A 27,773-nucleotide genomic window follows, 5' to 3' on the forward strand; every position below is an offset into this window, starting at 1 on the left:
ACCGATATTTCTGTAGCCCCAAGAACCTAGGCTTGCTTTTCTTATGAAAGATAAAGATTTTCTGCCTGTGCAAATAAAAATAGCATTCTATAAGCCAGCTGATACACTGGCTTATATTTTACACTATATTTCCAATATAGAAAAGACACACACATATACAATTTTGTGTATGTGTGTGTGTATATACATATATAACTTTTCATTCAGAATTCATTTATAAGCCCTAACACTAAGACATCAAATACGTATCAATTCTTTTCTTTCTCTTTTTTTAATTTTTATTTTATGTGTATGAGTGTATTGCCTACATGTATGTGAGAGCACCCGGGCCGTGGAGAGCTTCAGAGTCCCCTGGAACTGGAGTTAAGGACAGTTCATCTGCCATGTGGGTGCTGGGAATCGAACCAGGGTCCTCTGCAAGAGCAGTCAGTGCTCTTAACCACTGAGTCATTTCTCCAGCCCTTCTCTCTCTAAGACAAGCTCTTGCTATGTAGCTCTAGCTAGCTTTGAATCTGCTATGTGTGCAAGGCTGATCTCAAATTCAAGAGCCTCCTGCCTCAGCCTCAGAAGTGCTGGGATGACAGGATGTTGCTACCATATCTGGTTAATTTTTTTTTTTTGTAACTAAAAACTACAGGAAAATCTTTTGATCAATTTCATTTTCCTATTTATAGCGATTCAAGTTGTTTCTAAAATGCTACAAGATGTATTTATTTATAATTCCCCAAAAGGTAGTAAATTATTATAGTAAATTTTTATTTTGCAAATCTGCTATTTTCAGGGGCTTTTTTAAAAGCCAGCTGCCAATTAAGCTCTTTGCCTTATTAGCATGGGATTCAACAAGCAACACTAGGGTAAGGAACTCCTTGTCACTTCATCTTCATAAATAAAACAAAAACTACGTATGTGAATTTCCAAGTGTGAGGATACAAGAATCTGACTATATATTAATGAGAGAAATACTATCTCAAGTGAAGAGTCTGTCAAATTTACCTTAGAATTAGGGCTTACATATATGCAGTTTCTCAAAATTTTAAACTATTACTGTTCTGTTCATAAAATAACTGCAATCAGTTATTTCTCAATGATTATCTAGTATAATTTAAGGGTAAACCCTAGCAAAGCAGATTAAAAAAAATAAAGCCCCTACAATAACACTATCCCATAGAGTTCTATGTCCCTAGGAATGAGTTGGATGTTACAAAGAAAATCACGTACAATTCCATTAACATGCCATGTAAGAATGAAAAAAAAAAAACACAAAAAACCCCAAAAACAAAAACACTGAGAAACTGTAATAATTCTACATAGAAGGGACTGCAGTTAGGAAAATATCTATCTATATTCACTGTGCTTTACTCATGTCTTGTAATCTATTATTGACAATGCATTCAACTACTGTGTATTTTCTATACCTTAACATTTAACTATATCCCTCTGAAATTGGAAAACAAGACATCATGTAATTATTTGCACTTACACAGTTTCCATTTTATCCAAATTTTTTCCTAATGATTCTTTATATCATTTTCCTAATCAACTAAAAATCTAATAATTTTAATACCGATATCTTGATAATTTTCTGAGACATTGTTTGTGCTTATTCGTACAACTCTTAAAAATGAAACACAACTTAGGAACTCTTGATGAGACACTTGCGAAGAATGAGTTATGTGCACATCTATGATATTAAAGTAACAAAGTATCTTTCACCTGATAGTCAAACTGGTTCACTGGCCCCACTGCAAAATTATCGGGTGGTCCACCAAAGTTGTGATTGTTCTGGTTAAATATATGCCTGTTGTCAGGGGTAAATTCCCCACTGTCCTGACTGTTGCTGTCTTCAGAAGGAGGAACAATGTCCATTGGGCCTGGTGTTGGTGGCATCCATGGCTGATCTGGAGGGGGGTGTGGGGGCTGCTGATGCATTCCCCATTCTATTCAGGATTTAGGCATAAAAACATTCAACAGGGAGTTACAACAAAATCAACACAAACTTTTAAGATCTCAAGAAAGCTAGAGAAAATAAAAACACAGATTTTAAAAAGCAACTCATAACAACAAATTAAAAAGTATCTCATAAATAATTCAATGAACTAATTCCATTCTAATTCACACTCTAAACAAAATGCCCAAAATTATTTTGTTTTGATATTTTGAGACAGAGTCTTGCTACGTAGACAAAGCTAACCTGGAAATGGCCTTAAACTTGAGTTCCTTCTGCCTCTGTCTCCCTTGTGCTGGGATTACATGCACATGCCATCACATTCAGCTCCCAAAAGCATTTTTAATGAATGTAACAAAATCCAAAGCAATTTTTGGTTGAACTGCTCTATTTCTGTACAATAATCACATCATAAAAATAATACTTTAAAATTTGATATAATTTCCTTTTTCCATGAACATATTTATCCTCACAACAACCCTGTGAGGTAGGGAGTATTCAGGTATGATTTTTGTCAATTTCAGAAGGGGAAACTAAAGCACACAGCAGTTAAGTAAGTTTCCCAGAGTCACAAAGAAAGCCAATAAGGTAAAACTGGGGATGAGAGTAGAGGGAATACGATGCCAGGATGGATTATAAACTTGGGAACTAAAAACATTTTCAAACTTGGAAAAATTTGTCTTTCCAAAGGACAGAAATGAATCACCTCACAGTATCAAAAATGAGAATATTTGTTATTCTTTTCAAACTAATATTATGGAATTTCTTCCTGTGTTTTCCATTCATAACAGTAATACGAGAAATAAAAATTGCAAAAGGAGGATATGACTTCATCATCAGTATACCCAAATGTGAAATTTCTCTAGTGTTTGAAGTGGTTATTAAAAGTAAGCACAACCACAGAGAACTGAATTAGCATTAAGGAATCTAAATCATACTGTGAAGTAATAAAATCAAACCAAAAATAAAACAGATGAGAACTTAGGGGAAATCATCACTATCTGAAAAAAGGGGAAGAAGGTGGGTAGATGGTAGGAGCAGAGTAAATTTGATAGACTTATTTGTCACAGAGTGACAACTTTTCTTTAATTAGAGGCTAGACATGTTTTACTCTGCCAGTGCTGCTTCTGAAAACACCAGAGGTTGAAACAGAGAGACAAAGAATGCTCTCTTCCCTAGATGCCAAGTGAGGTTTCCAGAAGTGTTCCCAGCCCCTGTCAGCCTAGGAATGAAGAATCAAGAAAAAAAAAGAAAATCAAACCAAATGCCACAATGCTAGCAGACTGTGCACAGAATAATTTTAGCCACAAAAATGTCAAGATCAAATCAAACTGAGAATGCCTATTTTTTTAAGAATTAATTTCAATTAGTCATAAAAGTAAATTAAGCATTTTACTAATCCTCATTTTATTTCAAAAAGTCTTAAAATTTGGAAAGCATAAACAACAAACCTGGTTGCCACATTCTGTTAAAATTTGAATCCCCTTGAAAGTTAGAATGACTATTTGGACCAGATTCCATTGTAGCCATGTCCTGTCCATTTGGCATCATTCCTGGTGGTTGTTCTACGATGCTCTGCTGTCCTGAAGCTTCTCTTTGGGCAATCCAGGCTTGAGCCAAAGCAGCCCAGTCAATCTGGCCTAATGTAAATTAACACAGAATTTAGCATTCAGAATTTAGGCACTTAAGAAACAGTAAAACAAGTATCTCAATCATTCTGCCTTTTTCCTTCTTTTCATGTGCATGTCTGCATATGTATATGTAGGTATGTGCACACGCATGTACATCCATTTGGAGGACTGAAGTCATTAACGGGAACCTTTCCTTTACTGATCTTCTATCATATTCTTTGAGGCAGGGTCTTTTTTTTTTTATTTAAATTTTTATGTGTATGAGTGTATTGCCTGCCTGTATCTAAGTGTACCCGTGTCATGCAATGCCCTTGGAGATGAGAAGAGGGTGTCAGATTCCCTGGAACTGGAATTATAGGTGGCTGGAAGCCCCATGTGGGTACTGGGAATCGAACCTGGGTCTTCTGCAAGAGTAGCCAGTGCTCTTAACCACTGAGCCATCTCTCCAGTCCTGAGGCAGAGTATTTCAGTCAAACCCGGAGTCATGGACAAGGCTAGGTCTCACTAGTCAATTTGCTCAGTGATTCCTTTCAGTCTTCTGAGGCTGGAATTACAGGTAGACCACCATACTCACCCAGCATTTTACATGAGTTTCAGTCCTCTTGCTTGCATGGCAAGTGTTAACAGCTGAGCCACTTCTCTAGCCGACCCCTTTAGCTTTCCTCTCTTTCTCCTTCCTTCCTCTCCACTTTCTCTTATTCCTTCCTTCCTTCGATTACTTCTTAGTACAGATTTTTAACTAGTATATAGTTATGCCTATAAGGATGCTTAGAAATAATCCATATTCAGGTCAGAACATACATGAGTTTCAAAAAAGGACTCCACAAAACCACTTAACCCATTCTAATATTATTTCATAGGGAATTTATGGCCTTGTATCTTAGTTTACTGAGTGTTTTAAAAGTCACATACTTTTAAAAACAACTATAAAATGAGTCCCATGCCTTTGACCCCAGAACTCGGAGGTGGAACTCCGTGAATTCAAGGCCAGCGTGGTCTACATAGTGAGTCCCAGGTCAGCTGGGGCTACAGGGAGATCTTGTCTACAAAAAAAACCAAAACCAAAATCCAAAAAACAAACAACTATAAAATTAACAAATTCAGTACTTTCTTCTTCATAATACCCTATTCTTTCCAGGCCTGCCTTTGAGCCTACAAACCAGGGATTAGTGTAACTGTCTATCCCTCTTCTTCCTCACCACGGCCCTTCTTTAAGGCTCACTGCTGTAAACAAAACATATCTCTTTTTATTTTGTATTTTATTTATTACTTTTATTTTATGTGTATGAGTATACTGCCTGCATGTATGTGAGTGCATCCGTGTCGTGCAATGCCATGGAAGTCAGAAGAGGGTGTTGGATTCCCCTGGAACTAGAGTTAAGGACGGTTTGTAGCCACCATGTGGGTGCTGAGAATGAAACCCAGGTCATCTGCAAGAGCAGTCAGTGCTCTTAACCACTGAGCCATTTCTCCAGCCCCTAAACACATCTCTTTAACAACGTTTCTGCTCAAATTAATTTCCCTTACTACCTTAAAGATCTGAGGTTTCTTTCCTTTCCAAATATCTCTATTAACATTGTAATCATAAACAAAGCAGAATAAGATATTTTTCACATTTTAGTAAAGGTTAAATAAACATTCTCATTCATTTTTATCAAAACATAAAACTGACATAACCTGCATATATGGAGTTAAACTTCGCTATGTGTATCTAAAACTTCCCAACTCTCTACAACTGTGACCTAGCAAACCAATCTCTTTGGGAAAAAAAACCACAAAAAAACCCAAAAACAAGTGACTAATATTACGTATGCCAGATTATGCTAATTGTTTTAAATATGGAAAGCTATAAACAATCAAATATTTGGGGCTGGAGAGTTGGCTCAGCGGTTAAAAGCACTGACTGCACTTGCAGAGGACCCGGGTTCAATTCTCAGCACCCACATGGCGGCTACAAACTGTCCTTAACGCCAGTTCCAGGGGAATCTGAAGCCCTCTTCTGACTTCCGCAGCACTGCACAACATGGGTGCACTCACATACATGTACACAATACACTCGTACAGATAAAATAAAAATAATGAAATATATAAAAAACAACAACAAAACCAATCAAATATTCAAGTGGGTTTTTAAAATCTATATATTACAGTACAACCCTACAACAGAATGCCATGTAGCTATTTAAAAAGATACCGTTTAGGCCGGGCGTGGTGGCACATGCCTTTTATCCCAGCACTTGGGAGGCAGAGGCAGGAGGATCTCTGTGAGTTCAAGGCCAGCCTGGTCTCCATAGCGAATCTAGGCCAGCTGGGGCTACAGAGAGACCCTATCTCAAAAAGACAAAAAAAAAAAAAAAAAAAAAAAAAGATACTGTTTAGCTGGTCAGTTACTCAAATGAACTCAAGGCAATGGTGACAGCATGCATAAATCCTATGTGGCTCAAACCAGACAAAATCCCAGTGGATAAGAAATCCCAACCCAACCTAAGGATTTTGATAACTGATGGCTGCTGGAAGCAGGGGAAAAGAGTATCATATAGGGATGGGATTCTTGATGGGCCCAGCAGACAAACTCACACTGAAGGACATTTGGGGACACAAATCAGACTCTATAGGCCATATTATATACATGAGAGTACGTGAATTTGGGTGCGGAGCAGTGGGAAGAGGTATAAACAGAGGAGGGGATCTAAGTATCATAAAATTATCTTGTATGAAAATCGCAAAAATTCAGTAAAAAAATTTAAAGAATAAATAAATAACTAAATAAACAAATAAATAAATAAAGGAACAGTGGGCTAAGTGTGATAGCAAACATATGTAATCCAGTACTTAGGAGGTGGACATAAGAGCACTATGAGTTTGAGGCTAGCCTATATGTTCTAAGTTAGCCTGACCTACGCTGTAAAGCTGTTCAAAAAAAATTCCAGTAAGGATAGAGCAATGCAACTTGTCATACGAATGAAACAAAATAGGCCATAAACAAAACTATTAACTATAAGTTAAGTCATAAACGTGGGCTCCCTGTATCCTTCTTTTATCTCTATATTCTTGAGGTACTCCATAGTAAAAAGAAAATTTTAAATGACATAGAATGATGAGGGTTGAGGAGATGGTTCCCTTGATAAACTGCTTGCCACATAAAGATGAGAACCTGAGTATGGATCTCAGGAGCCCACATACAAGCCAGATATTGCAGTGCAGATGTGTAACTGCAGCACTGTGAAGGGGGAAGACCGGCAGATTCCTAGAACTTGCTGACCAGCCAGTCTAGCTGAATCAGTGAGCTCCAGGTCCAATCAGAGACCTTGTCTCAAAAATAAGGTAGAGAGTAACTGGAAAACACCTGATGAAAGCATCTCTGGCCCTCACATGCAACATGTATCCATACCTACTCTGTATGTGAACAACACAGAAGCACATACAAACATACACACGCAAACTGATAAAGCATAAACCACAATTAAATATAATCTAATTGCAATATTCAGAACAACAGGAATATGTAACTTAAGCAACAAATTTTATACTTTTTCTTTAGAAAAAATAAACTATTATCAGTGTGAAAATGTAAAATTGTCACAAAGCTTCCTACCCTTCAAGAAAGCATTTCGAGCAGTAATAAATTTCTTATAACTAGCAAGGCAAATTCTGTCTATAATAAGCCAACCCTAACTACCACCTATGTCCGCCCCATCTCCAAATGTCCACATTCAGTCTTCTGCTTACTTGGGTCCTGCTGGTGCTGGAATGACTGCATCCACTGCTGCTGGTTCAGGGGCCACTGCTGCCAGGGCTGTCCTCCTTGGTCCCACATCCTTCCTCTAAGTTTCTATCTTCAACAAATTAAAAACACAGTTTAAAAATTACATGTGAGGCTGGGCATGGTGGTGCATGCCTTTAATCCCAGCACTTAGGAAACAGAGCGAGGTGGATCTCTGTGAGTTCCAGGCCAATTGGGACTACAGGGAGACCCTGTCTCAAACAAAACAAAAAAATCCCCCCAAAAAACTTTACACATGACTTTATATACTTGAAAAACTTACACATCAGAAATTATATTTTACATGACAAGAGCTCTATAATTATATTCAGTGTGTTCCCAGAGGCAACTAGAATTTTAGATTAAAAAAAAATAGAAAAATTTAAGTTAATGCTGATGTTAGAGTTGGTGGCAACTATAACTCTAATCAACTAGACTCAAAGAAGGCGTGTGTGTGTGTGTGTGTGTATGTGTATGTGTGTATGCACAATTTTTCTGAATATGTCTCTAGAAATCCAATTTTTGAAATTTATTTTTATTTTAAATGTATGAGTGTTTTGCCTGCATGTAAGTGCACCCACGACATGCAGAGCCCTCATAGGCCAGAAAAGGGTGTTAGATCACTTAGAACTGGAGTTAAGGATGGTTTTAGCCACCAAGTGGGTGCTGGAAATCAAACCTGGGTCCTCTAGACGATCAGCCAGTGCTCTTAAAGTCTGCCATCCCTCCAGGCCTAGAAATCCAATTTTTTAATGATTATAAGAAAAAAGTGACTTATTCAACCCCATCCGAAATTCCTTTAAAAGAGTCACAAAATAGGTCTAGCAGATGAAGGAAAGTTCTTCCTATAATTACAGCTAAAAGGAACTAAAGAATGGATTAGAAGTTAAAAACACTTGCTGTTCTTCCAGAGGATCCAGGTTCAATTCTCAGCACCCAAAGATCAGCTAATAACTGTCTGTAACTCCAGTTCCAGAGGATCTGATGCCCTCTCTGGCCTCTGCAGGCATTGTGTGCATGTGGTGCACTTACATGCAGGCAAAACACTTATACACAAAATGAAAATAATTTTTTAAAATAAAAAATAATTATAGCCGGGGCTGGAGAGATGGCTCAGTGATGAAGAACACTGGCTGTTCTTGCAGAAGACTGGGGTTTGAATCTCAGCACCCACATGGCAGCTAACAACTGTCCGTAACTCCAGTTCCAGGGGATCTGACAGACTCTTCTGTCCTCTGCGGGTGTTGCACGACACGGGTGCACTTACATGCAGGTATAACACTCAAACACATAAAATAAAAATAATAAAATATTATAGGGGCTGGAGAGGTGGCTCAGCAGTTAAGAGCACTGACTGCTCTTGTAGAGCTTCTAACTTCTGTGGCATTGCACGACACGGGTGCTCTCACATACACACAGGCAATACACCACTCATACACATAAAATAAAAATAAAATATTTTAAAAAAATTATAGCTAATAAACGCAGAATATAGAAAACTGCTATAATGTCAAATCTAATACCTGATTCAGAAAACTTTAGGAAAGTTGATGAGAAATCAGAAATTTAAAAGCTGTTAAAATGTCACCCACAGATTATGAAGTGTTTATAACATAAAGAATTATATTTGCAGAAGTTATGAATATTCTTATCACTGAATTCAACTTCCAGAATAAAAAAATTAGAGGTTAAATGAATAACAATACAAATAGCCAGAAAATGCTTCATTTTTTAAAAATTTTTTTGAGTTTATTTTTATCATATGTGTATGAGTGTTTTGTCTACATGTATGTAAGTGCACCCATGCTTACAAAGGCTAGAAGAGGGTGTTGGATCCTCTGGAACAGGAGTTAGGGACAGTTGTTAGTCACAATATGTGCACTGGGAACCAAACTTGGATCCTCTGGCAAGAAGAGCAAGTGCTCTTAACCACTGAGCTCCAGCCCCTAAGACTTGTTTCTTAACATTTAAATAGCATTAAAAAGAAGTGGGGGACTTCTATTAACTATTAAATCTAAGTTTGTGGGTAAGGGCATGAATCCTTATACTTTCACTTTTCTGTAAACAAGTCTGAAAACGTCTTAAGAAAAGCATATAATTCCTACAAGTTTAATATTTTGTACTTTATCCAATACCATACACCCTGTTGAAGAGCCAATAATGGGCAGGTGAGATAGGTCAGTGGGTAAAGGCACCTGTTGCCAAGCCTGACCACCCCATGGTAGTAGAGAACTGACTCCTGCAAGCTGACCTCCCACAAGCATATCTGAATGTGGGCAATCATATGCATGCACATGCACACACATGTATGCACATAAAGTAAATAAAAATTCAATAAAAAGATTTAAAAAAGAACCAGGGGCAGGAAAGATGGTCCAGATTTCAGGGTTTGGTTCCCAGCACCTACATGGCAGCTAACAATGATGTCCAACCGACTCTAGTTCTAAAGAATCTGATCCCTTCTTCTGGCCTCTGCAGCCACTGCATAACCTGTGGGTACTTACGAACATGCAGGCAGAACACCAATACGCATAAAATAGCAGATAGCTCAGATGTAAAGTGGTTGTCTATCAGGCACAAAGTTCTGAGTTCAGTTCTGAGCACTAAGCTGCACTTACCCACCCATGTTTGCACACACAGAAAAAAAAAAAAAAAAAAAAAAGGAAAAGACTACACCCACCTGGTATTTATTTAACTAATAAGGTAAAAAATGAATTAATACAGACTGCTTAGGAATTAATATCAGCAGAGACAACCATCTGCCCCTGAAGCCTACTTTTCTTTGTATCATTCATTATTTAATTTTCTGTAAGATAGAGGACGACAGTATTATATACATAGCTGGCATTAAATAGACACAAGTGAATAAATGAGTAGTCACTAGCTCCTCCTTTTCTGCTTCCTGTTCTAAAGGTATTTAATGACAAGGAAGCTGTTGACCTGTATTTAGAAGCAGAAAAGCTGGCCTAATTACAGAATTGCTGTCTTTTCCAAACCTTTAACAGCTTGTCAAGAGTTCAGTGCACTGACGGGCCTATCCTAAACTGTAAATTTAGACAGTACAGACATTTTAACTAACTCTAACAGTATCTAACAAAGTTGAAATAGTAAAAGCACTTCAATTGATCCAATGATGTGTTCTAAGTTTAAGGTTTAATCCTTAAACTTATTTTCCAGAAATCACTAAAAATACTTTTTCTTACTATATTTAAAAGTTGTCATGGATAACCCCAACTCCAGAACACAAGCTAGTTCATGATATTTACCTATACCCATGTACTAGATGTGCATACAAGGGCAAATTACTCTCTAGCCTTGAATTTCCCAGTAAAATAGAGTAGGGTCTGCTTTAGAGTTACTGTGAGAAACACATCAAAAACTAAGCACAGAAGGCTCCAATTAACTTAAGTTAAGCCAAGGAGAGCTTTCCTAGTATACTTCTAGCAATGCTCTTGGAGTATATAACTATGAGGAGGTTTTAAAATGAATGAAAATGAAAAAACGACTAATCAGTCAACACCGTAAAGTCAACCTGGTTCTGTTTAATACCATAGTCTTCTCTAGAAGCAATACGAGACTTGGATTTTTTTTTTTTTTTTTTTTTTTTTTTTCTGTCTTTGAGACAGTTTCCCTGTAGCCCCAGCTGGTGTTGAACTCATACATAGAGACCTGCTGGGATTAAAGGTGTGTGTCACTATGCCCAGCAGGGGTCTTTTAAATTGTCCTCACCTCTCGAAAAAAATCACAGGTTAAGGTTTTTTGTCTTTTTTTTAATTAAAAAAAGGAACCAGTAGTATGCCTAGCACCTTCAAGCACTATGAAAGCTAACCAGTAGAGATGAGGTTTGTAGTCAGCACTAACTTGATTTCTCATGTGTTAAGTGTCTTCAGCAATAGGATCTTACTGTCAGGTTCTGGTGGGTAACCAAGAATAGGACAATGGCCAGTACTGTTTGAGGGTCTATGGGACCCCTGGTCAACAGTGTCAAAAGAAGTCCATCCCTGCAGTTGGGGTTTTATTTGTTAACCTATGGAAAGAAAAAAATAAATCATCAACTTTACCCAGCTGTGAATCCTGTGAACTACAACTGCCCTGGCAAAATATGCCCACCAGTTCAATAGTGGCACAAATATTATGGTTGTAACCAATCATCTTCTTATTAGCTTTAAGGTCCACTTCATGGGATGGAGCCCATACACTGATATTAGGCCTAGGAACCTGGGGCTAGACCTGTCACAGGGCACAGGAGAGGGCTTAATACTAATTTTTGGGCTTAACAGTTATAGTATTAAACTGACTCCTAATGACTTACTGTTATAACCATATATGGCTGCATCTCTCAATTCTCACCAGAGAAGCTTCCCTAGGTAGCAGATGATGATTAACACAGAGATCCACAACTGGCCTATGTGCAGAACAAGAGGCTACAGAGTGCTTATCCTGGAATAGGACACCTATTTCAAACTTCTGCCTCCCAAGGCTCAGGGACCATTGTGGAAAAGGGGGCAGAAAGACTGTAAGAGCCAGAGGTAGTGGATAACCACAAGGAAGTAAGAGTTTTCCAGAAAGCTGGTCACTTACTCATATGAACTCACAGCAATGGTGTCAGCATGTACAAGTCCCATGCAAGCTAATATCATACAAAATCTCAGTACAGACATGAGAAAGTGGGTAAGAAATCCCAACCCTACATGAGGAACTACTGGTGACCGATGGCTTCTGGGTAGGGGAGAGTTAGGGTCTTTCAAAGATGTGACTCTTGGTAGGTTAACCAGGCTCCAGTGGATGGACCCACACTAAAGGACATCTGGGGACACAAATTAGACTGTATAAACTTTATTATATACAATAACAGAGTACATTAAATTGGGCTAGGGCAATAGGGGAGGTTTGGATCAGGAAGGAGATCTAAATACAATCAAAACATATTGTATAAAGATGATAATAAAAGTCAAGGTATCAGGAGATCTTAAAATGTTTTAATTAAATCTGGCTGGGCATTGTAGCACATGCCTTTAACCTCAGCACTTGGGAGGCAGAAGCAGGCAGATCTCTGTGAGTTCAAGGTCCGCCTAGTCTACAGAGCCAGTTCCAGGCCAGCTGGGCCTACAGGGAGACCCTGTCTCAAAAAAAATAAAATAAAATAAAAAATTAAAAAGACAAAAAAAAAAAAAAGTTTTAATTAAATCTAGAGTGGAGAATATTGATTTAGCTACCAACAATGACTGGGCCTTTCTGAAATATAATTTAGCACTATAGTGTTTTATCAAAATTATGAACACATCCCTCTAGTCCAGGGATTCCCTATCAGAGACTTAAACCATGGATGAGTATATTTGCAGTATAACTATTAAAAATGCTACGGGGCTGGAGAGATGGCTAAGCAGTTAAGACACACATACACATATGTAGGCAAAACACTCATACACATAAAATAAAAATACATAATTTTAAAGAAATATAGCAAATTTTCTAAAGATAAAGATGTACTTGTAGTGAAATTTAACTAAAGGCAAATATAAGTTAAAGAAACTAAATGGATCTCTACTGATCCATTAAAATGAGTAAGGAAGACTTTTTTTGAGTTTGGGGGTTTTTTAAGACAGGGTCCCATTATGTAGCACTGACTGGTCTCAAACTCTCAGAGACTGGCCTGCCTCTGCCTCCTGGGTGCTGGGATCAAAGGCGTGCACCACCTCACCTGGCTTTAGGAACTGTCTGTAACTCCACTTCCAGGAGATACCATGAGCTTGAGGTCAGCCTGGAATACACAGTACGTTCAAAAAGCTACCCTTGATATGTATCTAGACAGTGTCTTAAAAAAAAAAAAATCTGAGTATGTTTGGAGTGGATGCATTTTCCCAAGTATTTCTGATATGCGATTATTTAGATCTATGGATATATAACCCACTGATAGAGGAGGCCTGTATTTTTATATATATGGGTGTTATGTCTACATATATGTAAGTGCATCCATGTCATGCAGTGTCCACAGAGGTCAGAAGAGGGCATTGGATCCCTTGGAACTGGAGTTACATACAGTATTAGGTACCATGTGGGTGCTGGGATTCAAAGCCAGGTCTTCTGCAAGAACAGCCAGTGCTCTTAACTCCTGAGTCATCTCTCCAGCCCCAAGGAAGCCTGTATTTTTTTTTAAAAAAAGCTGTATTAGTGTATTGCCTATTCACAGAGGTCAGAAGAAGGCATTGAATCCCCTGGAACTGGATTTATGGATGGTTGTTAGCCACCATGGGGGTGCTGGGAATCAAACTCAGATTCTCTCCTGCAAGAGCAGTCAGTATTCTTAACCACTGAACCATCTTGCCAGTCCCCGTATTTTTTTTTAATATTTTATTTTTATTATTTTTATTTTATGTATATGAGTGTATTGTCTGAATGTAAGTGCACCCCTGTTGTGCAATGCCTATGGTGGTCAGAAGGTGTGGATCCCCTGGAACTGGAGTTAAGGACAGTTGTTAGCCACCATGTGGAACCTGGGTCCTCTGTAAGAGTAGCCAGTGCTCTCAACCACTGAGCTATCTCTTCAGCCCCCAGGAGGCCTGGATCTTTAAATTCACCTTCTTTTCCCCTTGAGATGCTGAAGGCCAGGGCCTCAAGCAGGCTAGGCAAACACCCTACAACTAATCCACATCTACAGACCCACCAAGGTAACATAGCCTTATACCATTAAAAATGTATTTACATATTTGTTGAGTAATATCTGGAAAATGTTAACTGTATATGTATACTAACTATACTTTTGCATTGTCTGAAAATTTCCATTAATTTAAAGAAGATTTGCAGTAGTACTTATTATTATATAATAAATTTTCATGTTTTGGTTCAAACAAGAATCTTCTTGAGAGCAAAGGAAATATATTTGACTATTCCATCAGAGTATCTTAAATGGTTAAACATTTTACTTGCTCATTCAACTATGCTATTCACTAAATACATAATATTTGGATGTTTTAATATTGCTACTTTAATTTTATAATATCAAATTTCAGTCCCATGACCTAGGGATATAGTTAAGTAGTAGCACTTGCCTAGGAAGTACAAAGCCTACATTTAATCACCAGCACCTCACACACACCAGAAAAAATTTTAAAATAATAAATTTGAGGGCTGCCCAGTCTGATAACCTGAGTTTGATGCCCAGAACCCACATAACTCCTGAAAGTTGTCCTCTGACCTCCACACACATACCATATGGTATGTATTTCCACAACATATACAAACACACATAAACAAAATAAGCAAATGTATTAAAAAATTTTAATGGACTTCAACTAATTCAGTTCTTTTTTACACTTAATTTAGAAAAATTTTATTTTATATATATGAGTGTTTTGCCTGCATGTATGTAACTTCACCTATGTCATGCCATGCCCACAAAAGTCAGATGAGGGCATCGGATCCCCTGGAACTAGAGTTATAGATGCTGTTAGCTACCATGTGGATGCTGGGAACCAAACCAAGGTCCTCTGCAAGAAGAGCCAATGTTCTTAACTGTTGAGCTATCGCTCCAGTCCTAGATTTAATTTTATAGATTCATCAACTTTTTGTTTATAGAAGTCTGATGATTGATGAGTTGGGCTGCAAGACTTTCCTGAGACTATTTCCCTTCACAGGGTCAAGTCAATTGTGATTTCCTTGGAAAACAACTGGAATTTGGGAAGAACAAAAGATCAATAACCAAGATTTGCACCTGATCCTCAAAAGTATAACACTGCTGGAAAAAGCTATCACCAGAGTTATGGATTGAACTGTTATCTCCCCAAAAGATACACTGAAGTCTTAACCCCCAATATCCATCCTTATAAGGGTCTGTGCATATATAATATTCAAATTAAGATGAGGTCATACTTGATTAGGGTAAGACCTAATCAAATGACTGGTGTTCCTATAAAGAGAAAAGACAAGCAGCCATAAACAGAATGCTCTGTGCCTTCAGTGCCAGAGATTAGACAAGTCTACAAGCTAAGGGAACAGAATGACAGGAACCACTAAAGCTAGGAATAAACAAGGAAGGCGCTCCCCACCCCGGACCCCAACAAACAATCAAGGACTACAACCCTTCTATACCTTGCTTACACATTTTTTGATTTCTTGGTCTTTTTGAGACAGGGTTTCCCTGTAACCCCCAACTATGTAGCCCTAGAACACACTATGTAGACCAGGCTGGCCTTGATCTCACAGAGACCCTCTTGCCTCTGCCTCCCAGAGCTGGTACTGAAAGTGTGCGTCACCAACCTCAGCCAAGATTTCACACATTTTGACTTCAGAACCACGAAAGTAAATTTCAGTTGTTTTAAGCCATCAAGTTTGTAGTAATCTATTACACTGACCCCAGGATACCAATACAACCAGAATAATAATTTATTCTTTCGTTATTCTGTATTAGAATTGCAACTGAAGAAAAAAAAACCTACAACTGATCTGTTTCCTAAAACGATTTCTTCAAATGATAATCATTAATATTTAGAAAAGTCGCTTATTGACTATGTGACTAAAGGATAGACAAGAATTAAAATGTGATGTTTTAAGGTCCTTATACCCGGCAAACTTATAATTCTAGCACTCAGGAGGCAGAGAAGCACAGGAAGTTGAGTTGGAGACAAGCCTGAGCTACACAGTAAGGAGCTGTCATTTTCCCCCAGAATGAAGTAAAATGAAGCCCTTAAGCATGAAATGTAAATTCAGAAACTAGAAACATTGTGTCTTTTAGATACTTACTGTGAAATGGTTTTCACATCAAACACAAAGCTGAGACATCAGAGGTTAAAAAAACTTTGCCTCTGACAATTAAGTCTTATATATAAATGACTAACCTCAAAATCAAACAGAATTCATTTGTTCAAATAAGTGAACACAAAACTGACAAAAATTAATTTTGTAATCACTTAAAAACTAGTTAACTGGGAGGTATTTTCTTTCATACTAATTTGTAACTGCTCAAACAAGGGAGATGGGTACTAAACTCAAATGCTGTGAGAAAATTCGTTTTGGTTACAAAATATTGATAATTAGAACATAAAGTTAAAGAGAAGACTTAAAACAACAGCCTAGTAGCAACAGGAACTTGGTTCAAATGCCGTAACTCAACAATAAAAGAAAACCTTACATCATCTCATATTACCAGGAAGTTAAATTGATAGACTGGGTATGATTGTGCATGCCTTTAATTCCAGCACTTGGGAGGTAGAGGCAGGTGGTAGCCGAGGCCCTGTCTCAAAAAACCCTAACAACAGCAAAAAAAAAATTGATGATGTTCGTTGTGGTAGCACATGCCTGTAATCCCAGCATCTGAAAATCTGAGACAGGAGAATTGCTGGGAGTTGGAGGTCGGCTTCACCTAGAGACTTTGTCTCAAAAAATTCCAAACCAAACAAACAAAACAGCCATCAATCCAGCAAGCAAAGAATTAGTGGGGAAGAGCAGACAGCAAAAAGATTTGCCAATGGTCAAAAGTGGAAGAACCTGAGCAACAATGGTACTGAATTATAACACAGATCACAAGGTGATTATCCCCGAGTCTATACCAACTATAATTACATAGATTAGCAAATGAGAAGGGGGAAATCTACGATGGAGATCTATAAACAAATTATGGAGGGGAGCATTACTCTTTTGTCTTTTTGTGACAATTTCTTTGTAGCCCCAGCTGACCAGGAACTTGCTATGTAGACCATGTGACCTGCCTGCCTCTGCCTCTGCCTCCCAAGTGCTGGGATTAAAGATAGCAACACCACACCCAGCTCAAATATTACCTATTTCTTACAAATAGATAATAGAAAGTAATTTCATTCAAGTTCAGCACCATGATACACATCTGTGATCTCAGCACTTAGGAGACTGAGACAAGGGACTGCTACAAATCTGAGACCAGACTGGTCTACAAAAGTGAGCTCCAGGTCTGCCAGGGCCACACAGTAAAAATTTGTCTAAAAACAAAAACACAACACAACAATCCCCTCCAAAACAAGACCAAAAAAGCAGAACAGTATGAAAAGGAGGAAGAGAAAAGGGGTAAATTTACAACACAGAAAACTGTAAACATGCTTCAGGCAGGTGATTAAATAGTAACTCCTTAAGTCATGCCGACGGTATGCACCCCACAATAAGGGGTACTTTAAAGAGTATGCTAGTACACACCTGTAATCCCAGCACTCGGGAATCTGAAGCCAGAGATCACAGTAAATTCCAGGCCAGCCTGAGCTACAGAAAACAAAGGGTACTTTACTTGTGATCACCCTCCCCCAAATCCCTAAACCATTCCAAATCATGAGGAAAATAGGTAAATTTCAATGTGAGGTGACCCTACATTATACCAGACCAAGACTCTGGTCTTCCCTTTGGGTCTTAAGTCTCTTCTTAGGCTACCAGTCATACTGGGTTATAGTCCACTCTAACAACCTCTTTTTGCCTCTTTAAAGACCCTATCTCCAAACAGGATCAAATTCTGAGGTACTGAAGTTAGGAATTCCACATGGAAGGGGAGGCACTCAACCCAGACACATATCCAAAACAAAGAAAACCTGAGAAACTGTCACAACTAAGGACTCAAAAAGTGCACTGAACTACATATAATCTAAGGCAAAGAAAAAGAATTTTAGATAAAAACTAAAGAAATAGGGGTCTGTGAGATGGCTCACCAGACCTTCACCATTGCTGCCAAGCATGATGACTTGAGTTCCATCCCCAGAACCCACATGGCTGAAGAGAACTACTGCAAACTGCCCTATGACCACCCCTCATACACAAATGAAAAAGAAATTAATAAAAAAGTGATCTATTAAACTACAGAAATAGGAGTAAGCTATCAGTTAACAACTTAGCAATAATGGTTCATTAACTGAGACAAAAGAACCATACAAATGTATCTTACCAAGGGGGCAAAGGGTGAGGATGGTTACGTAGTGTTCAATTTTTCGGTAACTAAAAGACTTCTAAAAAATAAGTTTATATAGTTTTAAATAGTGCCTCTCAAGCATATCCTAAAAGAACTGTTTACTATTAGTCTCTCTTGATGATTTTAAAAAACCTACACAAAAAGTCTTTAGTGTTCTGCTTTGGTTTGCCCTGTTGTACTCAAGAAATTCATTCCAAGCTTATTATTATATTTTCTAGGATCAAGAGTAGAAAAATCGTTACTGGAGGATTAAAGATCTTAGACTATTTAACCAAGCCAATTAAAATCTGTAAAGTGGAAAAAAAAAAAAAAAACGAAAAAAAAAAATTTGCCCAGTGCTCAATTTGTTTAGATGGCAATTCTAGACACAAAAGTACGAAACAACTGAAATACAGGCTGGTATGTTTCCTTTGTGATGCTCAGCACAAAAGACCCATCACAGGATGAGAACACGGAAATAAACTAAGCCATCAAATCCAAATTGTAGTTCCAGAGGACGCAGCCGCTCTCGGCAGCTCTCGGCCGCGCCTGCGCGGTCGGAGTCGCACCACATAAAGTTCCAGCTCCCGGCCCAGCCACCCCCTTCGCCCGACAGCACCCCCTTCCCTTTAAGAGTTCCCACTGCGCACGCGCAATACTTAACGGCCAGAGAGGCGCTCAACAATAAGTCCCTTCTCTGAAAGGAACCTCTTAGTTCGAAGAAGCTGTCGTGAAGACGCGTTAGGAAGAACATTTCCTTTCTGTGAGAGAAGCGCTCTCCTTCACTGACGCAGGCAGCTGGCTGTGCTTTCCGGGAATAAGGTTGGAGTGGCCGCGCCAAGCAGCGTGCGCAGCTTGCTTAAGTCGCGCTGCCTTCGCCACACCCGCCAGCACGATTTTAGTGTCTGGAAAGCCCCCCTGAGTACCTACTCACCACTTACCCACTCGGGTTCCGGAACACCGCAGTCGCCACCGTTCCTGTAATACCTCTCCAACCCTTTCGATGCTTCTACTTCTTCATGAACAAGACAAGATGGCGCCCGGTTGGTCTCACCCGGAAGGGAATAATCACATCCGCTGGTCACCTGAAGCCATACTTGCCCTTATCTAAGCTTGTGAACACGTAATCGTAAAGGCGTTGACGTATGACCACGCCATTTTTCTTATGGGTAAACCCTCTTTGAGTTTGGCCACTGAACATTCTTATCGTAAGGTCTTAGGTTAACCCTGCGTCGTTCGCCACACATTTGTATCTTTTCGGTGGGCACAGAGTGCACCTTCAAGCTCTTAACTTTAGTAATGTGACCCTCCTTCAGGAAAAAGTGTACGCTCTCCTAGGAACATCCCTGCTTTGGGAAAGAGGCCGAGTTGGCTTCGCTAGAGAAGTACCCCAAGGTCAAACCCAGCCAATTCCGCAGCTGCTCCTGGCTCCTGCAGCTGCAGGCCAGTTTGTCGGCATGTGGCCCCAGGCTTGGGGTGCGCCGGGCTCAGGTGCATTCTTCGATCCTAAAGTTGAGGATGTCAGGTGTCGACCCCGTGGGGAGCCCTTGTTCTTTGTTTACCGCCCAAACACCGCGCCCCCTCGTGGGAACTTGAGCTCAGCTTTGCTCAGCTACTGTAGATGTTTCAGTATTTCCCCATGACCTTTAGAAAAAAGTGACTGGGCCGGCGTAGTCCCTACTCTGGTCCTTTACCTCAACTACAAGACGGAAAGCCTGGAAGCAGTGTTCAAAGAAAACATTCCACGGTGTTTTAACATAAATGTTTACGTGGCTAAAGTGTCAATGTCCAGCCCAGGAGCTTCCTTATAAGAGAAACAAGAATGCTTAGAAATAGAAATGGGAGAGGAGAAAATGGGGACTAGGTTGGATCCAAATTTTATGAATATTAACTAATAAAAAATAGTATTTCCTGGCTGGAGAGATAGCTCAGCGGTTAAGAACACTGTTGTTGCAGAAGACCCGGGTTTGAATCCCAGCACCCATATGGGAGCTAACAACTGTCGGTAACTCAAGTTTCAGGGGAATCCAACACCCTCCTCTGTCCACCATGGGCATTGCACTACACGGGTGGACTTACCTACGTGCAGGCATAACACACATACACATAAAATAAAAATAATAAATGAAAGATTTTTTTAAAAAAGACTCTAAGTCTTTAAGCCGGTGTGGTGGTACACGCTTTTAGTCCCAACACTCAGGAGACAGACTCAGGTGGATCTCTGGGAGATTGAGGATAGCCTGAGTCAACATAACGAGTGCCAGGCCAGCTTGGGGCTACAGGGAGACCCTGCCTCAAAAAGACAAAAAAAAAAAAGAAGTCTTTACTGTGCACAAGAAACAGCAAATTAAAGTAGAAATAAGAGTACAGCTAATTGGATAATGAAAATCTATGTGTGACTAGGTTTGCCCTTTGGTAGAAATTCTGTCTTCCTAAATTAAGCACTTGAAACAGGTAAACCTGTTATCAGAATGATGTCCTCACCAGCTAAAGATCTTCTGGCCTCAAATTTAGCCTTCAAAATGTAATTTTTTAGGAGGTTGAAAATACCAATCAATACCTGGCTACACTAGGATGTGAGTTCATAAGTATCCTACTAGATTCAGAAGGAAAGCTCTATTTCTTTGACCCTTTATTTCCACTTAGCACAACTAAGACACATCAACAGACTAATATGATTTTTATATTTTATTTTTTTTCATTATTGTTATTTTATGTGTATGAGTGTATTGCCTGCATGTATGTGAGTGCACCCGTGTAGCGCAGTGCTGCAGAGGTCAGAAGAGGGCTTCGGATTCCCCTGGAACTGGAGTTAAGGATGGTTCGTAGCTGCCATGTGGGTGCTGGAAATCGAACCCAGGTCCTCTGCAAGAGCAGTCAGTGCTCTTAACTGCTGAGCCATATGACTTTTAAAAACTGCTTTATGGACACTGGGTGGTGGTGCTGGTACTGGGGAGGCAGAGGCAGGTAGATCACTGAGTTTGAGTGAGGCCAGTCTGAGCTACACAGAGTTCAGAGCAAGCCAAGGCTACATAGTAAGCTCCAGATCTTAAAAAAAAAAAAAAAAAAAAAAAAAAAAAAAGCTGGGCATGGTGGTACATGCCTTTAATTCCAGCACTCAGGAGGCAGAGGCATGTGGATCTCTGTGAGTTCAAGGCTAGCCTGGTCTACATAGTTCCAGGACAGCTGGGGCTACAGGGAGACCCTATCTCAAAAAGACCCTCCCCCCAAAAGAAAAACAAAAACTAAAAAAAGAACCCATAAAAACACTTTATGGAGCAAAACTAGAACATATGCCACACATTACTAGAAGATAGCTCTGTAGTTTTCTAGTCTATTTACCTGAGAAACAGCCTAATCAAAGAAATAGGCTTTTCTCAGTGAAATCTAATTGCCTTAGCAAAAGCTTCATGACCCCAAATAATTTAAAACAAACATGTACATAAAATATTTCCTAATTTACTATCCTGCTTAAATAACTTGAATATCTTTAAAAACATCTTACAGGTTGAAAACTTATCATTGGTAATGCTACAAGTGGTCCATCTAAGACACTTTGTCTGGACTGGGGATGTAGCTCAATGGAAGTGGATACAATTTTCAGCCTCAAAAGGTGGCGGGGGGTGGTGGTGTACATGGTTTTTTAATTTAAAATTAGTGCATTTCTAAAATATGAAGGTTATTTTTGTATTATTCTTAGTTTGTGTATGAATATATTGCCTTCATGTAGGTAGGTGCATCTGTGTCAGGCAGTGCCCAAGAGGTCAGAAGAGGGCGTCCAACCCCCTACATCTGGAATTATAGATGGTTGTTAGCTGCCATGTGGGTGCTGGGAATCAAACCCCGGTCCTCTGCAAGAGCAACCAGTGCTCTTAATCACTGAGACATCTCTTCAGCCCCAATATGAAGGTTATGTAGAATACAGCTGAGGGGCTGGAGAGATGGCTCAGTGGTTAAGAGACTGGTTGTTCTTGCAGAGGACCTGGGTTCAAATCCAGCACTCACGTGGTGGCTAACAGCCTTCTGTAACTGCAGTTCCAGGGGACCTGACACCCTCTTCTGACCTCCTTGGGCACTGCACAACATGGGTGCACTTACATACATACAGACATAACACTCATACACATAAAATGAAAATAAATAAATCAAAAAAATTTTAAAGAATATAGTTAAGTAAGATGCTGTGGAATGAATGTTTATGCCCCAACCCCATTCACAAATTCCCTGTGTGAGACTTATTTGAAAGTGGGGCCTTTGGAAAATGATTGGGACATGACAGTGGAGCCCTTATTAGTACTCTCATGAAAAACATACCACAGAGCAACCTTGCTCTTTGACCATGTGAAGAAACATTGAGATGGCACTGTTTGAACACCCAAAGTGGGCAACATCTAGACACTGAATCTTTGCCTTGATGGTGGACTACTTGGCCCTGGAAGTACAGGAAATGAACTTCTGTTGTTAATAAGCCCCTCAAACTACATTTTGTTATAGTAAGCTACAGGAACTAAAATCGAAGCAAATACAATGCTGACAGACCATTCTATCAGTAATTTATGATGAAAAACTCCAGGACTAATCTTGTAACATAAGAAAAATAAGAATTTATTATGTTTATGAAGTAACACCAAAATAATGCTCAATGTTACATAGTTTTAGAACATTGTGAAAATGGATAAAACAGTAGGCATGATACCATGAATTATTACTCAAATTTGAAAATAGCCATCTGCCTTTTAAATAGATTTGAATTGATGATTTCTACATGAACAAGACCTTTTAAATATGTTTTAAATTTTTAAAAAATTATTATTTTATGTGTATGACTGTATTGCCTGCATGTATATAAGTGCACCAGTGTCTTGCAATGCCCACAGAGGTCAGCAGAGGACATTGCAACCCCAGAACTGGAGTTATAGATGGCTATTAGCCACCATGTGGATGCTGGGATTTGAACCTAGGTCCTCTGGAAGAGCAGTCAGTGCTCTTAACTGCTGAGCTATCATCTCTCCAGACCCTAGAATAGGTTTATTTATTTATTTATTTATTTATTTAATTTATTTTTGAGACACGGTCTCCCTGTAGCCCCAATTGGCCTGCAACTCAACTATGTAGACCAGGCTGGCCTTGAACTCACAGAGATCTGCCTGTCTCTGCCTCTGCCTCTGCCTCCTGAATCCTGGGATTAAAGGCGTGCACCACCTTGCCTAGCTTGTTTTTTTTTTTTTTAAAAGAATGCAATAGATGCTATCTAAAAGCTTGATTTTATTGCACATATTTGGTTTAGACTTAATATTTGGTCAGATGTCATGCAGAAAATAAATTATGAATATAAAAGTTAAGAAAAGTAGGTAGAATGTTATTTTATACTATAAAAATTAGATGTGGGATGATACATTTCAGTTTCATCTTTAGGAAATTTTATTCAATCACTGCATAAAATTATTAATCAAAGTAATCACACATGCAAGCTAAGAATTATCGGATACAGTAAAATAGCTCTGTTGGTACATTACTCTGAGTTGATACCAATTATCATTCTCCTTGGTCACCTAAATGGATGTCTTCATGTAACTTTTTAAAACATTAAATGACAAATCTTAAGTACAGATGGGTATTTGGTTATATCAAAAACATTCACTTAATTGGTATATCGTCAAAATTTTACCATCTTAAATATGGAAAAATTAGGGGAGAACTGGGGCTACAGATACCCTGTAAATTGGTTTCTAAATAAAAGCTTCTGTTTCAACTTTTAAATTCATCCCGTCAAACGTTATGGTAGTTGTGTTGATGATCTGTAAACATTCTTGTTTATTTGTACTGTTTCCTGGGGTAATCTGGAAACTACTGCTATTACAGTAGCCTCATAATTTAAAATCCTTGCAATGTGCTTTGGTAAACTTCAAAATAGAAACAAAAATTTGTAGACTTGTGTAATTTTTCTCTATTACAGAAGTCTGATAATAGACTCCTAAGTATCAAAATCAAGTCTTTTTTTCCATTTTCAGATGACAAGAGAAAACATTCATAAACTCTAGGCCATAAGAAAATCCATTTTAGAATAACCTCAAGTTTTTAACACTAGGATAATGAAAATAAAAATATTTGCATGTTAGCTCTAGAATAATGTCTAAAATTATACAGAGTTTAGGTTTTTCCATTTTAAAATACTGTCATCACGCCAGGTATGGGTATCTACTTGGTTTATCTAACTGAAATAAGAAAAAGATTCCCACCCCAGTATGTTTTGTAGGAGAAAAAAGAGGTGGCAGCATTCACATCTGTTTCCTGGGGGCAATTGTTATAACCAAGATGGCTGATTTGGAGAAAGTTTTTTTTTTTTTCAGGTTCATTGCACTGGTACTGAAATCTTCAATGTTAATAGATGACAATCAAACACAAAACACTAAAAACTTCCCTTTGGAGGACACAATTGGGCTCTGTGCAAATAAAGATGTATTTCTCCATTTTGAATGTAAAAAAAAAATCAAGAGAATTACTACTGAAATTTCTTCAAAAGGCAGTACTGGTAACTTTAATAATGTTGCACACACACATATGTTGAAAAGGTTCAGTCTTGGCTAAATGTTTCTGCACATTATTCACAATCATTGTTGACCCTTCTCTTCCTAGGGCACTTTTCTGACATTTACCTATAGCATCATTCACTGGCACTAATTAATGACTAGGATGTTGAACCATTGGGTTATGCTCTGATTCAAAACATGTGTCACTGAAGTAGCCATGATTGTTTTGAATTTTGAGTAGTAATATTTTTCGTGCCAAGTTTTCACAGTTTAGTCATTGAAATTCTAGATGAGGAAAACTATCCTATTTTTTGTTGCTATTTAATTATTTAAAAAGGAAACAGAAGTGACATCTCTGTGTCATTAAATAAAAGCTAAGCCTACCTAAACTTTTCTGTTTGTGGTGGTGGAGACTGAAAGCTAGGCAAGTGCTCTACCACTCAACTATATCCCCAGTCACCTGAACATTTTTGTTGTTTGCTTATATGGTTAGGTTTTTAAGAAAGGGTCTCTTTGTAGTCCCAGGTGGCCTGGAACTCCCTATGTAGACCAGGCTGCCCTTGATCTCACAGCGATCCACCTGCCTCTGCCTCCTTTGTGCTGTCATTAAAGGTGTGCGCCACCATGCCTGATCCATCTCAACTCTTTTAAAAAATATATTTATCATTTTTATTTCATGTGTATGAGTGCACTGCCTGCATGTAGGTAAGTGCACCCATGTTGTGCAATGCCTGCAAGAATAGAAGAGGCTGTCAGATCCCCTGGAACTGGAGTTATGGACAGTTGCTAACTGCCATGTGGGTGCTGGGATTTGAACACGGGTCCTCTGCAAAAACAACCAGTGTTCTTAACCGCTGAGCCATCTCTTCAGCCCCCCCACCTCAACTTTTAAATGATGCTTGTTCAAAACAAAATTGTATTTAATATTTATCAAAGCAAAGAAGTAGAAAACATATATTCCCTCGATAAGTAGAAGAATATGATTCTCTAGCTTTTATAAATATAACTTGGTAGTTTATACTTCAAAGGTATCCTTACACTTTAACATATTCAGTGTTCCTATGTAGATTATCAACTTCTATTTACCAATTCTACATGTCACAATTATCTATATTTGCATTTGGCCTTAGCCAACCACTTGCAAATTAACTTCACCATGAATAGGCTACAAATTACTAGTTTACTAAATGTTTCAATAGTCTCAAAACTTCAGAGCAATAAGCTAATCAATGTAGAAGTTGTAAACCCACACTACTAGAATTATGGTGATATCTTTTGGATGACTGAATCACATAAAATATAAAGTAATTATGTTACATTAGGCATTAGTTCATATTGTTTTAGCAATGTTTCACACACAGTAATACTCATATGCCACTGGGTAGCCCTGAGATAATTTTAAATGGAGTAGTACATGGATGAGTAATTGCTCTTTACTAGCTATACATTTATTTTGTTTGCTAGAAAAATAATAAGCACATAAAAGTGTAAACTCAGAACAAAACTAAAATATAAAAAATAAGTAAATTATGGCACAGGATGTATTACATGAGTTCCAGAGTTCAGGAAGGGTTATCACAGTGCATTAAGAATTATTAGATTTAGCATCATTTCTGAGTGCTTCTAATAATGAGCCACATCATAAAGTGGTTTTCTCTACAACTATCAATTTGGGGGGCGGGGGGAGGTGATTTTTCCCAGGACATGAAAAAGAACATACTTTACATTTAAGAATATAGATTTGGAAAGCAATGAATAAATTCATTTTTAAATGGTGAAAAAGTTAAGTGACATATGAAAAATGCGCTATTCCTACAGAAAAGACAACAAAGGCACATTAAAAATTATTGATTACCATGGCAGCATCACATAAAAATGAGCTAAATAACCATTACCATTAGCAAGTAAATAATTACAATATCCTTTCATAAAAAAGAAGATAAGCTTGTGCGCTAAGTGCTCTTGATTCTGGAACCACCTGCACATAGGTGTCGGTAACATGGACCCAGTGGCCTCCGAATTCACTATCAGTTTCTTTCAAACCTAACAAAACAAAAAGAAGTACAATTTTACAGTTACAGTGATTGATGTCCTGTAAATTGTAAACAGCAACATATTATCAACTATATTTAATTCTAAGATCTTATTTTAGGAGCCTGTTTTTTCTTGAATCAAGCATTTCCTAAAGTGAACTAATTCTTTCAAAGTACTAATATGGAGGTAATTAACAATTACCTCCAGTTAGTGATATTTAAATGTAATTATCTAGTGAAATAGTAGCCTTGTAATACTTACTTTCTCAGAGAAAAAATCATTTTCACTAACAGGGAGGGAGGAGGGGTTCAATGAGTAAAGGTACTTGCTGTGTAATCCTGGCCACCTGAGTTTGATCCTCATAACCCACAAAAAGGTAAGAGAGAACCTAGTTCTCTGACCTCCATACACACTACACACATAATAATGAAACAAATTAAAAACTAATAAACAGCAAGCTGGGCGTGGTGGCACATGCCTTTAGTCCCAGCACTCAGGAGGCAGAGGCAGGTGGATCTCTGTGAGTTCAAGGCCAGCCTGGTCTACTTAGTTCCAGGTCAACATGGGCTAGAGAGAGACCTTGTCTCAAAAAGAGCAAAAACAAAACAAAACAAAACAAAACAAAAAAAAACTAATAAAGGCCCGAGAGAGAGAGCATGTACTGCTCTTGGAGAGGACCTAAGAGTTTGGTTCCCAGTACCCATGCTGATCAGCTCACAAGTGCCTGTCACTCCAGCTCTATGGGATACAATACCTTATTCTGGACTCTGTGGGCACCTGCATTCACATGTGCACATTCTGACATACACATAAAAATATGTACACATAATTAAAAAATCTTTAAAAAATTAAAAATAAAACCAATAAAAGGAGGGGAGGAAAAACAAATTTAATTATAAATTACTTATAAGCAAAGCTAGCAAATTTCCAACTCTAACGCCATTCTGGGGATCTGGTATATCTTCAAAAATATTGG

The 27,773-nt window shown here is 38.4% G+C and overlaps 2 protein-coding genes across 15 annotated transcripts in view; both read right to left on the minus strand.

The window, feature by feature from the left end:
- Positions 1-19,297, minus strand: part of Pnisr (PNN interacting serine and arginine rich protein) — a 31,858-nt gene extending 12,561 nt beyond the window's left edge. The window contains exons 1-4 of one of the 7 annotated variants that reach the window (XM_029566709.1): positions 19,175-19,285; positions 7,306-7,408; positions 3,397-3,585; positions 1,714-1,937 (exon numbers count right to left, since the gene is read on the minus strand). Coding sequence is in view for 6 of the 7 variants with exons in the window: in XM_008839623.2 (XP_008837845.1) it covers positions 1,714-1,937; positions 3,397-3,585; positions 7,306-7,393 (501 nt within the window). In the remaining variant the exon portion in view is untranslated. The other 6 variants (XM_008839623.2, XM_008839622.2, XM_008839625.2 and 3 more) reach the window with 6 other exon arrangements.
- A 6,223-nt stretch (positions 19,298-25,520) lies between these two features.
- The window catches only part of Usp45 (ubiquitin specific peptidase 45), a 91,308-nt gene continuing 89,055 nt past the window's right edge, over positions 25,521-27,773 (minus strand). For all 8 annotated transcript variants that reach the window (XM_017799778.2, XM_029566721.1, XM_008839626.3 and 5 more), the window contains one exon: positions 25,521-26,806. In XM_017799778.2, the coding sequence (XP_017655267.1) occupies positions 26,676-26,806 (131 nt within the window). In that variant the 3' untranslated portion in view covers positions 25,521-26,675. The remainder of the gene's footprint in view (positions 26,807-27,773) is intronic.

Source organism: Nannospalax galili, unplaced genomic scaffold, assembly GCF_000622305.1.
Source record: "Nannospalax galili isolate Female #2095 unplaced genomic scaffold, S.galili_v1.0 scaffold78, whole genome shotgun sequence".
In the NCBI taxonomy this organism is placed as follows: Eukaryota; Metazoa; Chordata; class Mammalia; order Rodentia; family Spalacidae; genus Nannospalax; species Nannospalax galili.